This window comes from Bactrocera neohumeralis, chromosome 4, assembly GCF_024586455.1.
Source record: "Bactrocera neohumeralis isolate Rockhampton chromosome 4, APGP_CSIRO_Bneo_wtdbg2-racon-allhic-juicebox.fasta_v2, whole genome shotgun sequence".
Lineage (NCBI taxonomy): Eukaryota > Metazoa > Arthropoda > Insecta > Diptera > Tephritidae > Bactrocera > Bactrocera neohumeralis.
The window spans coordinates 90257795-90275811 of record NC_065921.1 but is presented as its reverse complement, the minus strand read 5'-3'; the positions used below and the strand labels follow the sequence as shown (position 1 = coordinate 90275811).

Genomic DNA, 18017 nt, shown 5'->3' with positions numbered 1-18017 from the left:
ACGAGCTCTAGATATCACTTTTGAGATTACAAATCATACCCCTGTTTCGTTTCACAAATTCAACAGTTTTGAATCGTACATAAGGGCGTTGTTTTCATGCCAATATATGTATAATAGTTGAGTCAAAAAAGTTTCCAAACAAAGTTGTAAAAGTGAAAATGTCTGTCGCTGTTGACCTCGTTAAGGTAAATTATATTGTGCTTAGTATTAAAAAATATTGTCAGCTTGAAATTACTTATAATTTGTTGAATATTAAACTGTAACACTTTCTCGAAAATATGGATTATATTTGCTAAACGTAGAACTATTCTATTAATAGTTTCGAGTATCATTAAAAATGAATTCATACCAAAAAATTTCAATAACAGATTTTAATGTTTATTTTTAGTTTCCATCCACATATATTTATATGTTTTAACAATAAAACGTTTTAGTAACATTTTTTATTTTGTATTTACTTCCTCACATATTTAAATGTATTAGAACGAACCTCATTTACGAACACTAAAACTATCAGGACATGTTGGATTTGATAGCTTGCCGGATCAGCTGGTCAATAAGAGCGTTCAAAATGGTTTTGTTTTCAACGTCATGTGCATAGGTAAAGATATACATACGTACATTGATGTAAAATTTAATAATTAAAACTAAATATACAATTTTTTAGGTGAAACAGGTCTTGGCAAATCAACACTCATGGATACACTTTTTAATACAAGCTTTGAGTCTACACCAAGTCCGCATACATTACCGAACGTAAAATTGAAAGCGCATACTTATGAATTACAAGAGAGTAATGTACGTCTCAAGCTAACAATTTGCGACACTGTTGGGTATGGTGATCAAATTAATAAGGACGACTCATTTAAAGCTGTAGTTGACTATATTGACGCACAGTTTGAGGCCTATTTGCAAGAAGAGCTCAAGATCAAGCGTTCTTTGGTGTCATGTCACGATAGCCGCATTCATGTATGCTTGTATTTTATTTGCCCAACAGGTCATGGGCTTAAGTCCCTAGATCTTGTATGTATGAAAAAACTCGATAGCAAAGTAAATATCATTCCAATTATTGCAAAGGCTGACACAATCTCAAAATCCGAGTTGAACCGTTTCAAAAGCAAAATTATGCAAGAATTATCCAATAATGGTGTTCACATATATCAGTTTCCAACCGATGATGAAACTGTTGCTGAAACGAACACAACTATGAATACTCATGTTCCGTTCGCTGTAGTAGGCAGTACTGATTTCATAAAAGTGGGAAACAAGTTAATTCGAGCTCGTCAATATCCATGGGGCACCGTACAAGTTGAAAACGAAATGCATTGCGATTTTGTTAAACTTCGTGAGATGCTGATCCGAACTAATATGGAAGATATGAGGGAGAAAACCCATACACGTCATTATGAACTTTATAGACAGAAGCGTCTTGAACAAATGGGCTTTAGTGATGTAGATAGTGACAACAAACCGGTACTTTAAAATTGTGTTTAGTAAATTCTTAATATTAATAATGTTTATTTTTAGATTTCATTCCAACAGACCTTTGAGGCGAAGCGGTCTAATCATTTAGCTGAATTACAAGCCAAAGAAGAAGAAGTTAGACAGATGTTTGTACAAAGGGTCAAAGAAAAAGAAGCTGAGCTCAAAGAAAGTGAAAAAGAGGTGCAATATATTTAAAAAGAAAAATCAATACATATTACATTTAACATGATGTTCATTACAGCTGCATGCAAAGTTCGATAAACTTAAACGAGACCATGCTGAGGAAAAAAGAAAACTAGAAGATTCTCGAAAGAGGCTAGAAGAAGATTTTGTGGAATTTAGTCGTCGTAAAACCCAAATATCAACCTCTCATCATACTTTGACTCTGGGCAAAAACAAAAAGAAGTAATATACTAATGTTTAATAGCTCTATTTATTTGACATTTGAATAATATTTCCTTGTATTTATTATATTATCAATACATCTATACGCACCTACGGGATTATAATGCATATTTTCATATAAGTATGTTACTGGTATTTTCATTTATTTATAAATAAAGTAGACAGCTATAAAGAGAATTTGTATACACTTAAGATACATGTGAAAATATATACAATTGCACTAAAAACACATGTATGTATCTAAATAAATAGGGAAATGTTTTATTTGTTGGAGGAATAGATGGCAGTCTGCATATACTTTATGTAGTTATAATTTTCCAGTGTCATAAACATTACAAATGAAACCAATTAATAATACGACTCTATAGAAAAGCTGCTCTTCGTACGAAAGTGCAAGTGAACAAAAACGTGCCTTTTTGCGGTATAGTTTCCTTTTGTTGAGATTTTCGCCAATGAAAGTTGTCCAAGGTCGTGTCTGGATGTTTAGAAATAACAAAGCCGATAACTTCAAGAAAATAGTTGAGGATATCATCTGTCAACTGGCAACAATTTTTGTTCACTATGAGTACCACAATAATGCCTATGAAGTTGGCTCACATTTCGAAACTCAAATGACTATCAATCCAAAGTATTCAAGTCGACATGCATTTCTTATTGCTTTATTCTGACAACGAATACAAGATTAAAGTTTAATGTAATTAAGTTATACATCACCTGACATATTATGCCTGGTATTCTTCCAAATTTAAGTCAGATTAAATAATTAACAAGTTTTATTTCTGAATTTGGAAAGTAGATTAAACACTTTTTATTTATTCAGAGGGAATTTCAATGGAGCCACTATTAATGTCATCAATAATGTCATGAGGCGGCCTTCCGTCTACAGTACAACCTACGCTTTGCGCAGTTCCCAAAATTTCTTTGCAAGTACCTTCCAAATTGCGAGCCATAGATCTAGGCCGCATTGTTCTCGCTACCGAAAGAATGTCGTCAAAGGTAATGTTTCCACTATGTTTAACTAAAAAAAAAATATATAAATATAAACATAAAACAAAAAAAAAATACAAAAAAAAGTCTTACTGTTTTTTTGCTTCTTCCTATCACGGGGAGGTTCTTTCAAGGCTTTGATAATTAAAGAAGCTGCTGATGGAACAACTGATATAGCAGCCTGACGGTTTTGAATAGTCAGACATACAGTTATTTTAAGTCCCTTCCAATCACCGGTAGCTTTAGCAATATCATCACCAACTTTTTTTGGAGACTAGAAGAAATATGGTTTATAGTCATGAATGAGATTATCACTATTAGGGTTTAACTCACCAAACCAAGGGGACCAATTTTAGGAGCCAAAGAAGATGTAGCTCCGACTTCACCTCCAACACATCGCAAATAAACTGAAACAATAGGTGAAGTTAGACGTAATGATTTTATTAAAAAAAATACAAAATACCTAATTTAATTTCCGTAGGATCGAATTTTGGCGGCATTGTTCGTTCTGTGCACACAAAGCTATCTGGAAATCAAAGGATCTTTAATATAATCATGGATAAATATTAGACTAAAAATAAGAGACATACACCCAACGACAAAGCTTGAGGTAAAAGGACGGGAGTTGGGTTCTTGTTGACAAAGTTGCAAAATCCGCTTCAAGCATTTGACCTACAAGCACTTGTGATATTGAAATATGAATGACAGTTACACGATCAATTATACACTCTTTACAAAAAATTTATTTCTATCACGGTTAAAAGTTTTTCTTTCAAAACAATTTCAAATCATCGAAATGTTACTATTTCATGTACAATAATTGCAAAAATCTAAGATTTTTCTTAGAATCTTATAAAGCTATTGAATGTTAGGAATAAACCTTTATATGCTATTTAGGAGCAAATCATATATTTTTATCTACAGCAATTACGAAGTTGTTCAAATGAATAAGAATTTTAACTAATATTTTTTCGTTAACATTTTCTTTATAGTTCTTTGATGTCGTTACCGAACAATCAATAAAAAAAAAACATAATACTTTTAACGATTCGGCCTTACCTGCTAAGAGACAAAAATAGATTAATTATTAATCTTATATCTTAAGATATAGTTTACATGTTTTATTAAAAAATATTCTTTTTGTGCTTATCAATTTTAAATGACGTCATAATCGTTAAAGTAAATTATTCATAGATTTTTTGATTGCTTGGATAGTACTCAATATAAAATTTTTTTCCCCTATGTTGATCTAATTTTAGTAACATTTAGTATTGGCACAAAATAGAAAAGAATTAAACTAGTTTAAGTGTTTGTTCAGGTTTGTTTGTCAAAATTTACATGAAGTCTAATCAGCTGTTAGAGTGTTTTTTCAAGAATTCTCAAGGGGATAAAGGCAAAAGGTGAACTTAAATCGACCACTCGTAAAAAAAATATCTAATTGAAACTTAATTAATCATCTATAAATATGTTGGGTTGAGCAAAGTATACATTTTCTAATCATTTTTAAATATTATTTGTTGATGATTATGCAAGCATTGATGATCCAGAAGACCTTGGAATTGTGCAAAATTATATGAGTGTACAAGGCAATGCTTGAACAATCATGCTTGAATTCTACCGAAGCATTGTTTGCGCCATTTTAATGCAATTTATTGACCGGATACACTAACTTGATTACTCATTCAAGTGTTTCGTGGACAAGAGCAGGGTTGTGCCGTTTCTTCTCTTTGCTTAAGGCTATCATTTAAATCACATGTGAGTATCGAGCTCTTCGAAATTTGTGATATTTTTAATGCAGTTTAAAGTATAAATGTAATATTTAAAATGCTATCACGTTTGAAGGTGGAAATGAATCCTAAAAAGTGAAATTTGTTTGTGTTACTGAGACGAATTGGGACTTGAAATAGTGGTATTTCTTTTGTATGCTAGGATTTTCTTTGACTATGCATTGAGTACTTGACGTCAATGAGCAAGTATAAAATTGTAGTTGGAAGACTAAAAAATTAAGAACATAATTACAATAGTAACATTTTAAGCCATACTGTTTGACGGCGACGCTGTATATCGTTCGGTTAAATATTAGCTTTATTGTATATACACAATCAAATGCTTTCTTACTACGTTTTTGATAAATATTCAGTTGTTTTATTAGTAAGCTTAATACACGATTTTCCAAAATATCACATGTAAACATTATTTGACATAATGAAACCGCTTTAAATATTCAAATGAGTTTATATACAATATGGTTAAATATTCGCTACCGGTTCAATACGTAAATATTTATTTTATTTCTGCATATTTTCAGATATTTTTTTGGTACGCGGTAGTCTAATATCTGGGAAAAATGGCCGAAATGGATGATCATCATTTTGAGACTGGCGATTCTGGTGCTTCTCAAACATATCCGATGCAATGCTCGGCTTTACGCAAGAACGGATTTGTTATGTTGAAAGGACGACCGTGCAAAATAGTTGAGATGTCTACCTCAAAAACTGGCAAACATGGTCATGCTAAAGTCCATATGGTTGGCATTGATATTTTTACAAATAAGAAGTAAGTGAAATAATAAAATCGAAGATAAACTTTATAATATGAAATATTTTAAAATCAGATATGAAGATATCTGCCCTTCAACCCATAATATGGATGTGCCACACGTTAAACGGGAGGATTATCAGTTGACTGATATAAGTGATGACGGATTCCTCACTCTGATGTCAGATAATGGAGAAATACGTGAAGATTTGAAGGTACCAGAGGGCGACCTTGGAAATTCTTTAAGATCCGATTTTGATAATGGAAAAGATCTTTTAGTAAGTGAATCTCGACATTACTAATTTAATACCAATTTCATGTTTATTTTTGATTATAGTGCACAGTCCTTAAATCATGTGGTGAAGAATGTGTCATCGCTCTCAAAACCAACACTGCTTTGGACAAGTAAACATCTCTGAAACGTCTGACTTTATCTACCTGCAGATTTCTGTTGAATTTACGTAAAAAGTAAATTAAAACTAATACTATAGTAGTGTATAAACACTATTATAGCTAAGTTCAATCAACTCATTTAACTACAATAACTTAATAACTTCAAAAAATAATTTATGAAGTAATAAAAACAGAAATTTGAAGAGTATAGGATGAAGAGTTGAGAAACAAAAATAGATTTTCGCCAATAAATTTTTTTTTACATTAATACATTTATTTTTCATTTTATCGATTTATTTTGAGGTGTAATGTAAGACATCAAAACTTGCTGCCCGTCTAAAATGTGATTACCATAAATAAAATCTTTTACATGCTGACCACTCCGTCAATAGTAAATCTTAGATTCAAATCTCATTTACTTTAGTAGTAATTCCATCACATCAATGTTTGAATCATAATTGCGTTCGAAATTACACGTGTCATTGGCACTAAATACTGGAAAGTGATATTAGCATCGCTAATGAGTTCATTAAGAGGTAAATGTCTTCAAGAAAATTTGCTTAGCGTAAGAGGGTTTTCAGAACTAAAACATCGCCCATATCAATTAGAATCGAAATGCCAGCCATAGGGGATTTCGAAAAGCTTAGCTATATAAGCACAAGCGGTAAATATAGTTCAGCCAGTACTACACTAATATAATTCCTCTAATGAATTAACGCCGCATATGGCATACGAATACATTAATTTAGTTTCGACCAACGAAATCTATCGAAATTTGCAAATAACTTTTATTTTATCGATATGAAAAGTACTCGATTATTGTAATGGAATATCCGGTTTCTTTCAGGGAAAGTACTGTGAAATCGTTTCTGACGATCAGGAAATTCAGCCAATGATGGCAGATAACAGTTTAGTTTATATTTTATTTAATCTTAGCTTCCAAATCGTACAGCAGAAAATGAGAATAAATTAAATTAGTGTTTCCACAAAGTTATAAAATATATTGATATGAAAATATAAAAAATTCATGCTACTACAATAACATAAAATAAATTGATATATATCTATTCTTCTAATTTTTCCTGAAACTGGGGAGCAAAGGTGATTTTTATTATAGCCATTCTCTCACATTTCATTCAATGAAACTATGAATATCATACCAGCACTTATAGTCATATTGGTTACTAATAATTGTGTCAGGCCGGCAGCACTACACTATTTTTTAAAGACTGATATTGGCAAGATGTTTACTGTTCGACAGAAATAATTTCTCGAGATTTTAGTTGAAGTTGAATCTTGATTGGATAGTATTTAACAGGAGTTAAATCTTGTTGATAAAATAAAGGAGGGAAAAATGTTTTGGGCAGCGCTTTTTGACTTTTTCTGCATTCCTTTTATTGTATTTATTTCGTTTATGATCATTTTGTCTGCTGTGAATAAATCGGTCGGTGTACGCAGAGCATACGTAAAACTTTTGTTAAAGATATTTGAGGTAAGTTGTGAATTGTTTAGATATTTACTAGCAATTACGATAAGAATAGATCAAGGTACAATATAACGTTATTACTGATAACTTTGTTAAGAAAAAAGAATGGACTTTTAACTTATACGACTCAAGATAAATTTTATGCCACAATATAATTCGGATAGGTTTTGCCTTGAATAATTTTATTATTTTTGGATTAATATGTGTAAATTATAGTTCGGCCGCCTAAGCATTGAGTCTGCAGCAAAAGAGCGTCAAAAACTAGTTGGTGACACGATTTTTAATAACTCACAGGAGAGAAAACTTGATGAGATTAACTTATCATTTTGCAAAAAAACAGGAAGAACCATACCCACTACAAATGGCAATACACTGATTAGTAGAGACAGCGTCCTTCTTCCTACATCGAATGAGCCCGCGGCATCTGATATTGAAAGCCCTCCAAAAGATGTAAGTGCTCCAAATAAATTAAATATTAAATTAAAACTAAATCGTATAACTAAAATCAGATAACATTTATTATGTCCAATGAATTGTAAATCATCATTATTAATAAAATACATTTTGAAATTTTTATTTAACATCATTAATCCATGTCTATTGTATTCAAATATTAAAAAGATAACCCAATTTAAAAAATCTTAATATTTCTAGGAAGAAATGCGATTTAACTTGGAGAAATGCCTAGATTACATCAAAGCAGGAGTTGAATCAATAATCGAAGATGAAGTAACCTCCCGTTTTGAAGCCGAGGAATTAAAAAGCTGGAATCTGTTAACACGTACAAATCGCCACTATGAGTTTATATCGTGGAAGATAACATTAATATGGATGACAGGTTTCGCTGTTCGTTACTTCATTTTGATGCCTCTTCGAGTTTTTGTTTGCTTTGTGGGTGTAAGTTTTTGATTCATTTTATAACTGATTACTAGTATTGTAGAAGCACAAAGTTATTATACTATGTAAAACATCGATTAAAATGATAGATTTTCAAATTTTTATCCATGAAGAATATCTTAAAATATCAACACAACTATATTTCCTTTAAATTTTATCCTAATGAAATATGGTTTAATTTTTTTTTATCATAAAGACATCTTCTAAAAAAACCTCAAGTTTGCCTAAGCAGACCTCGAAATTCGATACTTAGTTTTTACACAGAATTTTCATATATTAACTAAATTTTCATATGTTTACTTTTAATTTTTTGAAATAGCTTATTTTATTTTTTCCTATCACCCTTCTATTACCAATTGCTTTTTATGCTAAGGCCCTTCAAAATATTAAAAACTGGCGTTAATGTTGAATACTTTAATATACGCATATGCGAAAATGTTCAACACTGCTACTAGGTTAATTGACTTTTGATATTTATTATATGTATTTTATTCTTGAAGTCATTTGAAATTATGGGTATAATTGCTAAAAATTCGACTGAACAAAAATGTGATGGCAAAAGTCTTTTAGAATCAACGTTTTTGCAAAATGTCAGTAGGTTTCTTATATTATTTGACTAAACAAAATTACAAATAATAAAAGTCAAATATCAATACATGCGAAATCATTAAAACCCAAATAGTTTAAAGTTATTACTATATAGTATTATAGAATTCGTAGGGTTCGTTCACTGATATTAAACAACGGTATCGATGCCGTGACTAAATAAAAGATGAACATATGGAATACAATTAATTAAGTTTTTGATATCATAATGAACAATAAATACAATATCATAACGGACTGACACCTCAGGAATTCCTAAAACTATTTCTTGAATGCTTCATGCAACAGTGGCAAAATAAAATCACAGAAAAAAATCTGATAAAATTGTCGATGTTATAGCAGTGGTTATTATGAATAGTATATATAGTTTTTATATTAACTTTAACTTAAAATATGCTATATCTTTAGGTGTATGTTGCAGTTGTTGCTAACAGTCTAGTTGCGATGATCCCCTTCGAATTTCTCCGACATCCTTGTGCAGATTTATCTTTTAAAATTACTTTCCGCATAATGACTAGATCTTTATCAGCAGTAATTACATTCCACAATACAGAATACAAACCAAAAGGTTCTGGTTTTTGTGTAGCGAACCACACATCTCCCTTGGACGTCGCTATCCTTTCAACTGATTGTACTTTCTCTTTGGTGAGAAAACTCATTTATTCCAGCTGGTTTATATGTTTTAAGAGTAGACAATCATCAACAATTTGTTGTATATTTGTCATAATTCAGGTGTTCACAATTTCTTATTATTCATATATATTTTACATTATGTCAAATTGTTCCGTCAATTGCTTGTGTACGTTTTAATGTAAATGGCTTTTGTGTTCTGTGCAATTCATTAGGTAGTTTGGTTGACTGTTTGTACGGCGATAGTTGGATATATTAAAGATGGTGAATATAAACGACGAATGGTAGATCAAGTGCTTGGTCATTGCTTTTCGGTACTGTCCAGCGCAATTTCAGCCGTTATTTACTATCATAATGTGGAAAACCGACCCACAAATGGGATTTGTGTGGCAAATCATACCAGCCCAATTGATGTGTTAGTACTTATGTGTGATAAAACCTATTCTCTGGTAAGTGTTCAATATATTTCTTATTAATCTTCAAGGTTAAGACCCAACATTGGGTGTCAAATGGGCTGAATTCTTATCAAATAACATTTATACCTTTGTATGTAATTAGACTTAATCATACTATATTATTTATTTAATGGCAAAGTGCAGATGTTTCTCACAAAAATAGCCATAAAATTATTATTCATAAAAAAGTTCTTTAGTTAACGAAATTAATAAATGGGAACTACACGTACTTATATATACAATGTGCATAAAAGTATTTGTCAGTTGATTATCGTTCAAACATTTGTTCCTGTTCTGTTTTCAAAACTTACAAGTCTGTACTATGCATTTGTAACTTCACCCTTATTAGTTATACTTTTTGTTACCGAAAAATAAAATCGAAATTTATAAAATATATATGTATGTATGTATGTATGTAGATTCTAAAAGTAGCCGCTCTGAAAATCGCTGATATACATGAGTATATGTACATATACACTAAAATGCAACTTTTATCTAAGATTATTTTATATTATTATTTTTTTTTTGTTTTCACTAAATGTTATATAACATTGTAAATTATATTTTGTAAATATTTCTTTTATATTTAAATATAGATACCTTGTCATTTATAAAGCAATATTGCGCAACAAGTTGTCATAGTATAATTATATAAGAAATATATAATATATGTATACTATATGTATGTCGCTGAGCGATTTGTTTATTTTTATGCTTTATCTTTGCTAATTAAAGACTTGCAACTTTCATTCCCCATGTTGTTAGTAGCACAGAACGGCTGATTAATTTTGTTGAAGATACAAATTCATTTGAGTTGTGTTTTTTGTTCTACTACCTGTTCCCTCTGTCTTGTTCTAATCTTTTAAAAACTCAAAATTATTAAATTATTACGTTTTTTCAAGATTGGCCAACGACACGGTGGGTTTTTGGGTTTGCTGCAACGAGCATTAGCAAGGGCATCACCTCATATTTGGTTTGAAAGGGGAGAAGCCAGGGATCGTCATGCAGTGGCTGAGCGTCTTAAACAACATGTATCAAACCCAAATAATCCTCCTATTTTGATATTCCCAGAGGGCACTTGTATTAATAACACATCAGTTATGCAGTTCAAGAAGGGAAGTTTCGAAGTGGGGGGAGTTATTTATCCCGTAGCAATTAAGTAAGTGTTTAAATTGATATTAATTTAACCAGGTTTTTGAATGTCACATATTTAAAAAAATATTTTATATTAATTACCACTTGTAGATACGATCCACGTTTTGGAGATGCCTTTTGGAATAGCTCAAAGTACTCGATGATGCAATATTTATATATGATGATGACATCTTGGGCAATCGTTTGTGATGTTTGGTACTTGCCACCTATGTACAGACAAGAAGGCGAGTCGGCTATAGATTTTGCAAATCGTGTCAAAAGTGTTATAGCTAAACAAGGCGGACTAGTAGATTTAGTTTGGGATGGGCAATTAAAAAGAATGAAACCAAAGAAGGAATGGAGGGAATTGCAGCAAGTAGAATTTGCCAAACGTTTGAAAGGTGATTAACGATTTCAAACGTTTTGTTTATTTATCCCACTTATAATATAATGTTAATTTGCATAAAAATACATTCGCTGGTATTAGATATATACGCTTTCATTTTTAATTTTATATTGTTATACATATAGTTATGTATCAAAAGTAAAGTGGTGTCGGATTAGTGATGATTGTAAATATGTTTAAATACCGGGAACGTTAATTCTCCGACAAAGAAAAACATTTATAAGAAATATTGTCATAGCGCAACTAAGTATAAATATTTTAAAAGAGAATTAAAAAATATATAACACTAAAAAAATAAACATTCGCCCAAAGTTTGTGTTATAATATTAATGTAATAAATTATTAATTTGAAATGCAATAACCACAATGAAGATGAGCATTTAAAAAATATAACATTTATAAACATTTTGAATATTTGTTTCGTTATTTAGAATCTATCTATACGTAGGATAGGAATCAAGGAGAATTAACAGGCAGAAACAGAGATTTATGGCATGGAATACACTGTTTTGTTCTACTGTTTTCATTTATCGAAATTAACTAGTGTGTCGCATACAACATTAAATCTTATTTGAACATTTGGATATTTTGGCGGTATACTATAAAATTCCATCTAAATATTCGCATTTTTCTATTGAAAATTTGTTTATACATATTTTATAATTTTAATATACTTATTTGTAAATTATATTTTTTAATTTGCATGGACTAATTGCTTTGATTCCTTAACTAATACTTCGTATAATGAACAAGATATGTATTAAAGCCATTGTATGGTAATTAATATTTTTATTTGCAAATCTCGAAAATGATATAAAAATAACTACTCCATTATATACAGATAAAAACACTATTGCAACATATTTATATTTAAGGTTTGCATATAGGTCATGCAAAACCAGCTGATCGACATTCATTCCATGTGGTTTCCAATTCCTTGCTATTTTCAAATCCATGTGATGCAACAATGTTTTGGAAGCTTGCAGGTCCTTCGTATTTTGGCTTATTGAAATAAAACATTTCACAGTGTTTAAGAGTTAAATTAGCTTTTAGTGCTGCTATACCTAAGAAAATATCATCAAACCTAAATTTTTTCATGTGGCTACTAGCACTAAACAACTTAAATAGAGTATTTCGATTTAGGACAAAAGCACCTGCAGTTACATAGGGAGGCCACAAATCAAACGGATATTCTTTTAGAGATACATACCACTTACTGAATCTATGTCTATGAGGTGGTGTTTGCATTACAAAGCCAGAAAATAGTTCATTTTTCTCATTTTCTGTGATATGACTGTTTGGAACAGCTTTCGGATACAAGCCAGGATTGGAAACGTATTTTAACAAATTTTTTGTTGACACATAATAGTCATCATCCACAAAAAAGAAAAACTCACTATTGCAATAGCTAAGAGCCCATTTCATTCCCATATATGTTTTTATGGTATTGTTAAAATAAGCATCAATGAAATCAATCTGAATAATATCATTAAATTTCGAAGACTCATTTTTTGAAATAATATTGGTTTTTTCAGTTTTACCAATTCCAAGTAAAAACACGCATCTTATTTCCACATCAGAGAAACGGTGTTCATAACCCCAAGTGCGACGAATAATATTACGACGATAAACATTTTCAGCAGCAGACTTTACAATTATCAATAATTTGGGTGGTATTCTGCATTTTTCGGAAGGATTATGGATATATGAATAATTATAATCACTGGGTAGACCAGTTGGGTAATCAAAATATCGCTCATATTCTAACTCGTGATAATGTTTGAAAATCCCAATGTATTCCAATATACAAATAGTTATCCCAATAACAGCAAAATTCTTGGCATATTTATTAAAAAACCATGCCATTGTCAAAAAACTTGCACCAATCGATAGGGATGTATAATAACATATAAAATTTTTAAAGTCGATAAATTCTTTAAATACTTATCTGTAGCTGATCAATTCTTCAAGCCATGCAGTTTGAATACACAGTAATGCACACTGTATATGCTACGAGAAATTTATTTGTCGCGACTTTTCTGCATCAACTTGAATTGTAATACTATGCTCGGACGGACATTGAAAACATTTTGAAAACACATTTGTATGTTGTGGAATTTAAGTCGTTCCGACCGACAATGTGTGTTTTCGATGAGTTTTCACTGACAACTATCAATAGCGGCATTCTCTTGCTCTTGCAAGATTGCACGATGACAGAAAATGCAAGAATCCTATACCGAAATATGCAAGGCCAAGAGAGCACTCATTGCAGAATCTAGTGATGTATGACGGCACGAAAATAAACGTGGGTTTTGGTTTGACATATTTATAGCCATTGCAAATACTTTTCTGCGTGGGTTTGTTGTTGTGCCGTTGCACCAAGGGGAAAATTCTGCAATTTCTGCACCGTACAAGGTTTTGCAAGAGCAAGAGAATCCCCCCAATATGAGAATATCAAGCGACAGCTGTTTTTGTATATGGAATGTAAACAAATATCAAGTGACAATTTAGGGCCGGCAAAATATGTCTTCCAAATACATCGATTAAACTAGAACAGGCACCGATTATAATGAGTGGAATGTAAGTTTTCAAGTAGTTTTAAGCGAAAACTGTGTTTTCGTTTGACAGATTTTACATGGACGAAAACACAAGTTTTCGTGCGAACATAGTATAAATCGAACAGAGTTTCCCACAACAGCTGATTATGTGATACCAGAATTGATCCGTATTTTATTTGTCTAATGACTGTTATTTCGGCGATCTAACCCTGTTTGGAATCCCTGTTTTCATTTTCTAACGCTGAAAAGCGTTTTATAGCCCTGACAGACGAGCAAAATTAATGCGCCTTAAGCAACGCTAATTCGCATTGCAATTTTATGGTGACAGACGACAGACTTGTGTATTTAGACAGCTGATAGTGAAATTTGTTTATTTATTAAAAAATTGAACTAAAAGTGTGCGAAAAAGTTAAGAATATTGTAAAAATGGATAGCAAACTGTGCGTTGTTTATTTTCTGCCATCTAAAAATATTAAAATTTGTTTTTGTTAATATACATACTTGCACATAATTTAATTAGCAATATAAAAACTATTTACCTCTGAAACTGTAAACACAAACAAGGCGGCAGATTTCAAGCGACATCTGTCAAAAAATAGCAAAAATCGGCCATTTTTGATCAGTGTTGCCTACTCAAATTTGGTAAAATCAGCTAAATGCACGAAATTCTTGTGCATTACAAACTTGCATTAACATGGGTCAAATGCGCAAGTAAATTTAAATTAAGCCCACTAATGCATATTAGCACTGTCGTTTGTCAGGGCTATTAATATGGAGAACTGCTTCTTTCAGTCCAATCAAAAAAAGCAGCTTTACATGTTCTACAAAAACTTAATTTATTTTAAGTAATTTAAAATATTAAGTTTTCAAAAGCTTTTGGAAAGAAGTTGTAATTCATTTAATTTTTGATAATAATATGAGAATAAATTAAATTCATATTATGTATTTTTAGCAGTAAAAGTGGCCATAAACGATATAAATGTGCTTCCGATCATGTATGGGCTTGTGTCCATACGAATCTATGTTGGCGAAAATTTTCGATTTCTACGATCGGTGTGCACATAAGTACGTCGTGTACATGATAAAATATAACTGTATGACGTGTATAGCGAAAAGATTCCATGCCGATCGGAAACATAAATGTGCGTGTATTATTTGTGGGACTAAAGGGAAAAAGTTTGAATTCAGGATCTTATAATTAAAGACATTATGGGACAGTGCTCATTCAATTGAGAACATTACTTTAAGTTTCATCAACAGGAAGTCAAGATCGTAGGTAATCTAAAAAAGAGAATGTTGGTAACTCTATACGATATAATATGCTATACTCTTAATAGTTTGTCAATTTTTTTTTTGCTAAAAGTTTAATAAGTAGTTAAAAAATAGGAAGAAAAGTGTACTCCAGTGTATTTTCAAGTTGAATATTGTAAAAGTTGAAGAACGATCATTTATCTAGTAGCCGAATAATTACGTTTGGTTGTATACGATGGCAGCAAGCTAAGGTTGGAATAAACCATACAACCGCCATTTTAAGATTCTCAATTGGTACATGCACAACACAGAATTGTGTTGCTTGATAAATTACCAGTGGATATTTTTTTTTGTTGGTTGCATTAAAAATGTCTTTAAGCAAAACAGTGGGCAGTCTTAATAAAGGCAATGCAAAAGAAAAATCTACATCTAAAGAATCGAATAACTTAGTTGTTCGTATAGATCAAGATTCCGATAATAATTTACAAGCATTATTTGACAGCGTATTAAATCCGACAGAGTCAAAATGTCCACTTCAAGTGCCTTTCCGAATGCGTCAACTCCCTGAGTCCTTCTTTAAACCACCTGCAACTGCATCTCGATCGCCTTCCGTTGCACATTCACGAGCAAATAGTGCTGATTCTGCTTATGACACTGGCTCACAACCAAATGTTAGCCAAGGGAATATATCAACAAGCTCTGTTGCCGCAGTTCCTGCGACAATAACGCAACCCCAAGTTACAGCGAATAGGCTCTCAATTTCACATTCGCGTGCGCATAGTAGCCCAGCTTCGCTTCAACAAACATATAATGTACATATAGGAAATGTAATGGAAACGAGTGCATGCATTCAAGATGGAATAGGGCCTGTTTTTACTACAGGAGCCGTCCCATTTCCTCCTAGCGTTAATGCTGGTGCAGCAGTCCGCATGGAGCAAGGAGAGCAGCCAGTGCCTAAGGATGCCCCAAATATTCAGACATTTCATATGAAACAAAGATCTTATGATGTTGTGAGTACTATACAATTACAAAACGAACTAGGACCATTGCCTCCGGGATGGGAACAAGCGAAGACTAATGATGGTCAAATTTATTATTTAAAGTAAGTATAATAAATTATACTTACTAGATATACCAGCAATTGAAGTATACCTATTTATACCAAACCAGTCAAAATGACTGTTCTTAAGAACGAATTGTTTAATGGGGTTTCCAGTCTTTATTTACTTTTAAATACATACAGTATACATATATACAGTAATATAAACTTTATAAAATTAATTCTTTAGTTATAGTAGGAATTTTAAATTGAAATACCGAAAACAGCCATTTTGACTGGTCTGGTATATCTAGTATTAAAGTAAGTTACATATATCTAAATTTATATGTTTGTTGGAGTAAATTAAGAATTGATTAGTAATTCGTATACAGAAATGAGACCCCTAAAATTGCACTGTTTTAATCATGAATAAAAAAGGCTAGTTATAATTCTTTATAATTATAGCCATACTACAAAATCAACGCAATGGGAAGATCCGAGAATTCAGTTGAAACAGCAGATATTTCAAGACGGTCTTTCTCATAATGGTTAGTTCCATCGAATTTTATATCCAACAAAGAATAATTTATTTTTTTTTTTAGTAAATTTAAAGGGCAAAGAATCTGTTAATTTGGCCGATAACTTGGGTCCTCTACCAGAGGGATGGGAACAAGCTTACACAGAATCTGGAGATGTTTATTTTATTAACCACGTAAATCGAACAACATCCTGGAATGATCCCCGAATACGTAAGCCTTATAAATTACAAAGTGTATATAAATTAAACTTGTATAACATCCGAAAATTAAATATGTGTAATCAGCAGAAAATTAATTAAAACCACTTATTTTACAGCCGATTTTTTGCAAAAACCGGTGAAATCGCAAAAGCCCGGTCCTTCTTGGCTGAACATTCAACATATCGAAAAGGAGCAGGATTATTTTAAACCAAGTTCTGAGCAGGTTAAATCCATGTAGAATTCAACGATATAGTTTTTATTATCTTTTTTTTTTAATAGAGTTCTTTGACTAGACAAAATGGCAGTCTTCAAATGGACCCATTTTTATCCGGTGACAATCATGCTCGGCAGGAATCAAGTGATAGCGGTTTGAGTTTATCCTCAAATACGTTTTCTACCACAGCGGATTTAATGCCGAATATTGATGACAGTATGGATTGTATAAGTGGTAATTATTCAATTTATATATAAATTTATTCTTTCGAGATTTTGTCACACAAAATACCATTTTCTAGATTTTTGAAAATTTGAATGAAAAATTACTCTATACTTATTAAGTGCTTTATTTATTATATAATGATTAATATGTTTTTTTTTTAGAATCAGGTAGCCTAAATGCCTTAAGTGGCATAGATTGCCCGGATAATCTTGTATCTTCACTACAGGTGACATATAGTATAAACTGGCATATATAATTCAGTAAGGTGAATTTCTATTTATTGATTTTAGCTTGAAGATAATATTTGCAATGAAATGTTCAGTGATGTTCACAGCATGTTGAATGCATCTGCAACGAAGCCTGATACTTTGGACTGGTATAAGATAAATTAAAATTTAGAAGAGCCTGAAATATATATTTATAACAAAGTATCGAACGTTTCGTCCTTTTGGATTATACAAGTTTTATCCACATAATTTCAGCGGTAATCAACTGATGTTAAATTTTAAGAATAGTTGGAAAATAAATATATCTTTATAACAAAACTTGAAATGAAGTAAGTGTATTGT

General features: G+C 31.4%; 6 protein-coding genes across 8 annotated transcripts; 4 read left to right on the top strand and 2 right to left on the bottom strand.

Moving 5' to 3' along the window:
• Nucleotides 1–68: 68 nt before the first annotated feature.
• LOC126755295 (septin-2) lies at nucleotides 69–2014 on the top strand. Its single transcript, XM_050467761.1, has 5 exons — nucleotides 69–185; nucleotides 484–601; nucleotides 668–1473; nucleotides 1528–1665; nucleotides 1727–2014. Exons 1-5 carry the CDS (start codon nucleotides 159–161, stop codon nucleotides 1892–1894), a joined length of 1257 nt encoding a protein of 418 aa, XP_050323718.1. The 5' UTR covers nucleotides 69–158; the 3' UTR covers nucleotides 1895–2014.
• Nucleotides 2015–2521: 507 nt separating this feature from the next.
• LOC126755296 (60S ribosomal protein L12) lies at nucleotides 2522–3568 on the bottom strand. Its single transcript, XM_050467762.1, has 5 exons — nucleotides 3468–3568; nucleotides 3341–3403; nucleotides 3211–3284; nucleotides 2971–3151; nucleotides 2522–2908 (listed from the first exon to the last, which is right to left on the bottom strand). Exons 2-5 carry the CDS (start codon nucleotides 3375–3377, stop codon nucleotides 2703–2705), a joined length of 498 nt encoding a protein of 165 aa, XP_050323719.1. The 5' UTR covers nucleotides 3378–3403; nucleotides 3468–3568; the 3' UTR covers nucleotides 2522–2702.
• A 953-nt stretch (nucleotides 3569–4521) lies between these two features.
• Nucleotides 4522–6209, top strand: LOC126757590 (eukaryotic translation initiation factor 5A). The gene is made up of 4 exons (XM_050471607.1): nucleotides 4522–4632; nucleotides 5186–5433; nucleotides 5492–5693; nucleotides 5753–6209. The coding sequence occupies exons 2-4, from the start codon at nucleotides 5225–5227 to the stop codon at nucleotides 5822–5824; spliced, it is 483 nt and encodes a 160-aa protein (XP_050327564.1). The 5' UTR covers nucleotides 4522–4632; nucleotides 5186–5224; the 3' UTR covers nucleotides 5825–6209.
• Nucleotides 6210–7016: 807 nt separating this feature from the next.
• LOC126757588 (glycerol-3-phosphate acyltransferase 4) lies at nucleotides 7017–11834 on the top strand. 3 transcript variants are annotated; one of them, XM_050471600.1, is made up of 7 exons: nucleotides 7018–7300; nucleotides 7511–7744; nucleotides 7949–8191; nucleotides 9206–9442; nucleotides 9643–9876; nucleotides 10785–11041; nucleotides 11128–11834. In XM_050471600.1, exons 1-7 carry the CDS (start codon nucleotides 7163–7165, stop codon nucleotides 11423–11425), a joined length of 1641 nt encoding a protein of 546 aa, XP_050327557.1. In that variant the 5' UTR covers nucleotides 7018–7162; the 3' UTR covers nucleotides 11426–11834. The 3 variants fall into 3 exon arrangements, with proteins under 3 accessions (XP_050327558.1, XP_050327557.1, XP_050327559.1); XM_050471601.1 differs by lacking the exon at nucleotides 9643–9876 and having other exon boundaries at nucleotides 7017–7300; XM_050471602.1 differs by lacking the exon at nucleotides 9206–9442 and having other exon boundaries at nucleotides 7021–7300.
• Nucleotides 11835–12182: 348 nt separating this feature from the next.
• LOC126757589 (beta-1,3-galactosyltransferase brn) lies at nucleotides 12183–13336 on the bottom strand. The gene has a single exon (XM_050471603.1). The coding sequence runs from the start codon at nucleotides 13286–13288 to the stop codon at nucleotides 12311–12313; it is 978 nt and encodes a 325-aa protein (XP_050327560.1). The 5' UTR covers nucleotides 13289–13336; the 3' UTR covers nucleotides 12183–12310.
• A 1940-nt stretch (nucleotides 13337–15276) lies between these two features.
• LOC126756740 (transcriptional coactivator yorkie) lies at nucleotides 15277–18000 on the top strand. Its single transcript, XM_050470015.1, has 7 exons — nucleotides 15277–16333; nucleotides 16736–16818; nucleotides 16873–17019; nucleotides 17126–17232; nucleotides 17289–17457; nucleotides 17610–17674; nucleotides 17739–18000. Exons 1-7 carry the CDS (start codon nucleotides 15600–15602, stop codon nucleotides 17838–17840), a joined length of 1407 nt encoding a protein of 468 aa, XP_050325972.1. The 5' UTR covers nucleotides 15277–15599; the 3' UTR covers nucleotides 17841–18000.
• The last annotated feature ends 17 nt before the right edge of the window (nucleotides 18001–18017 follow it).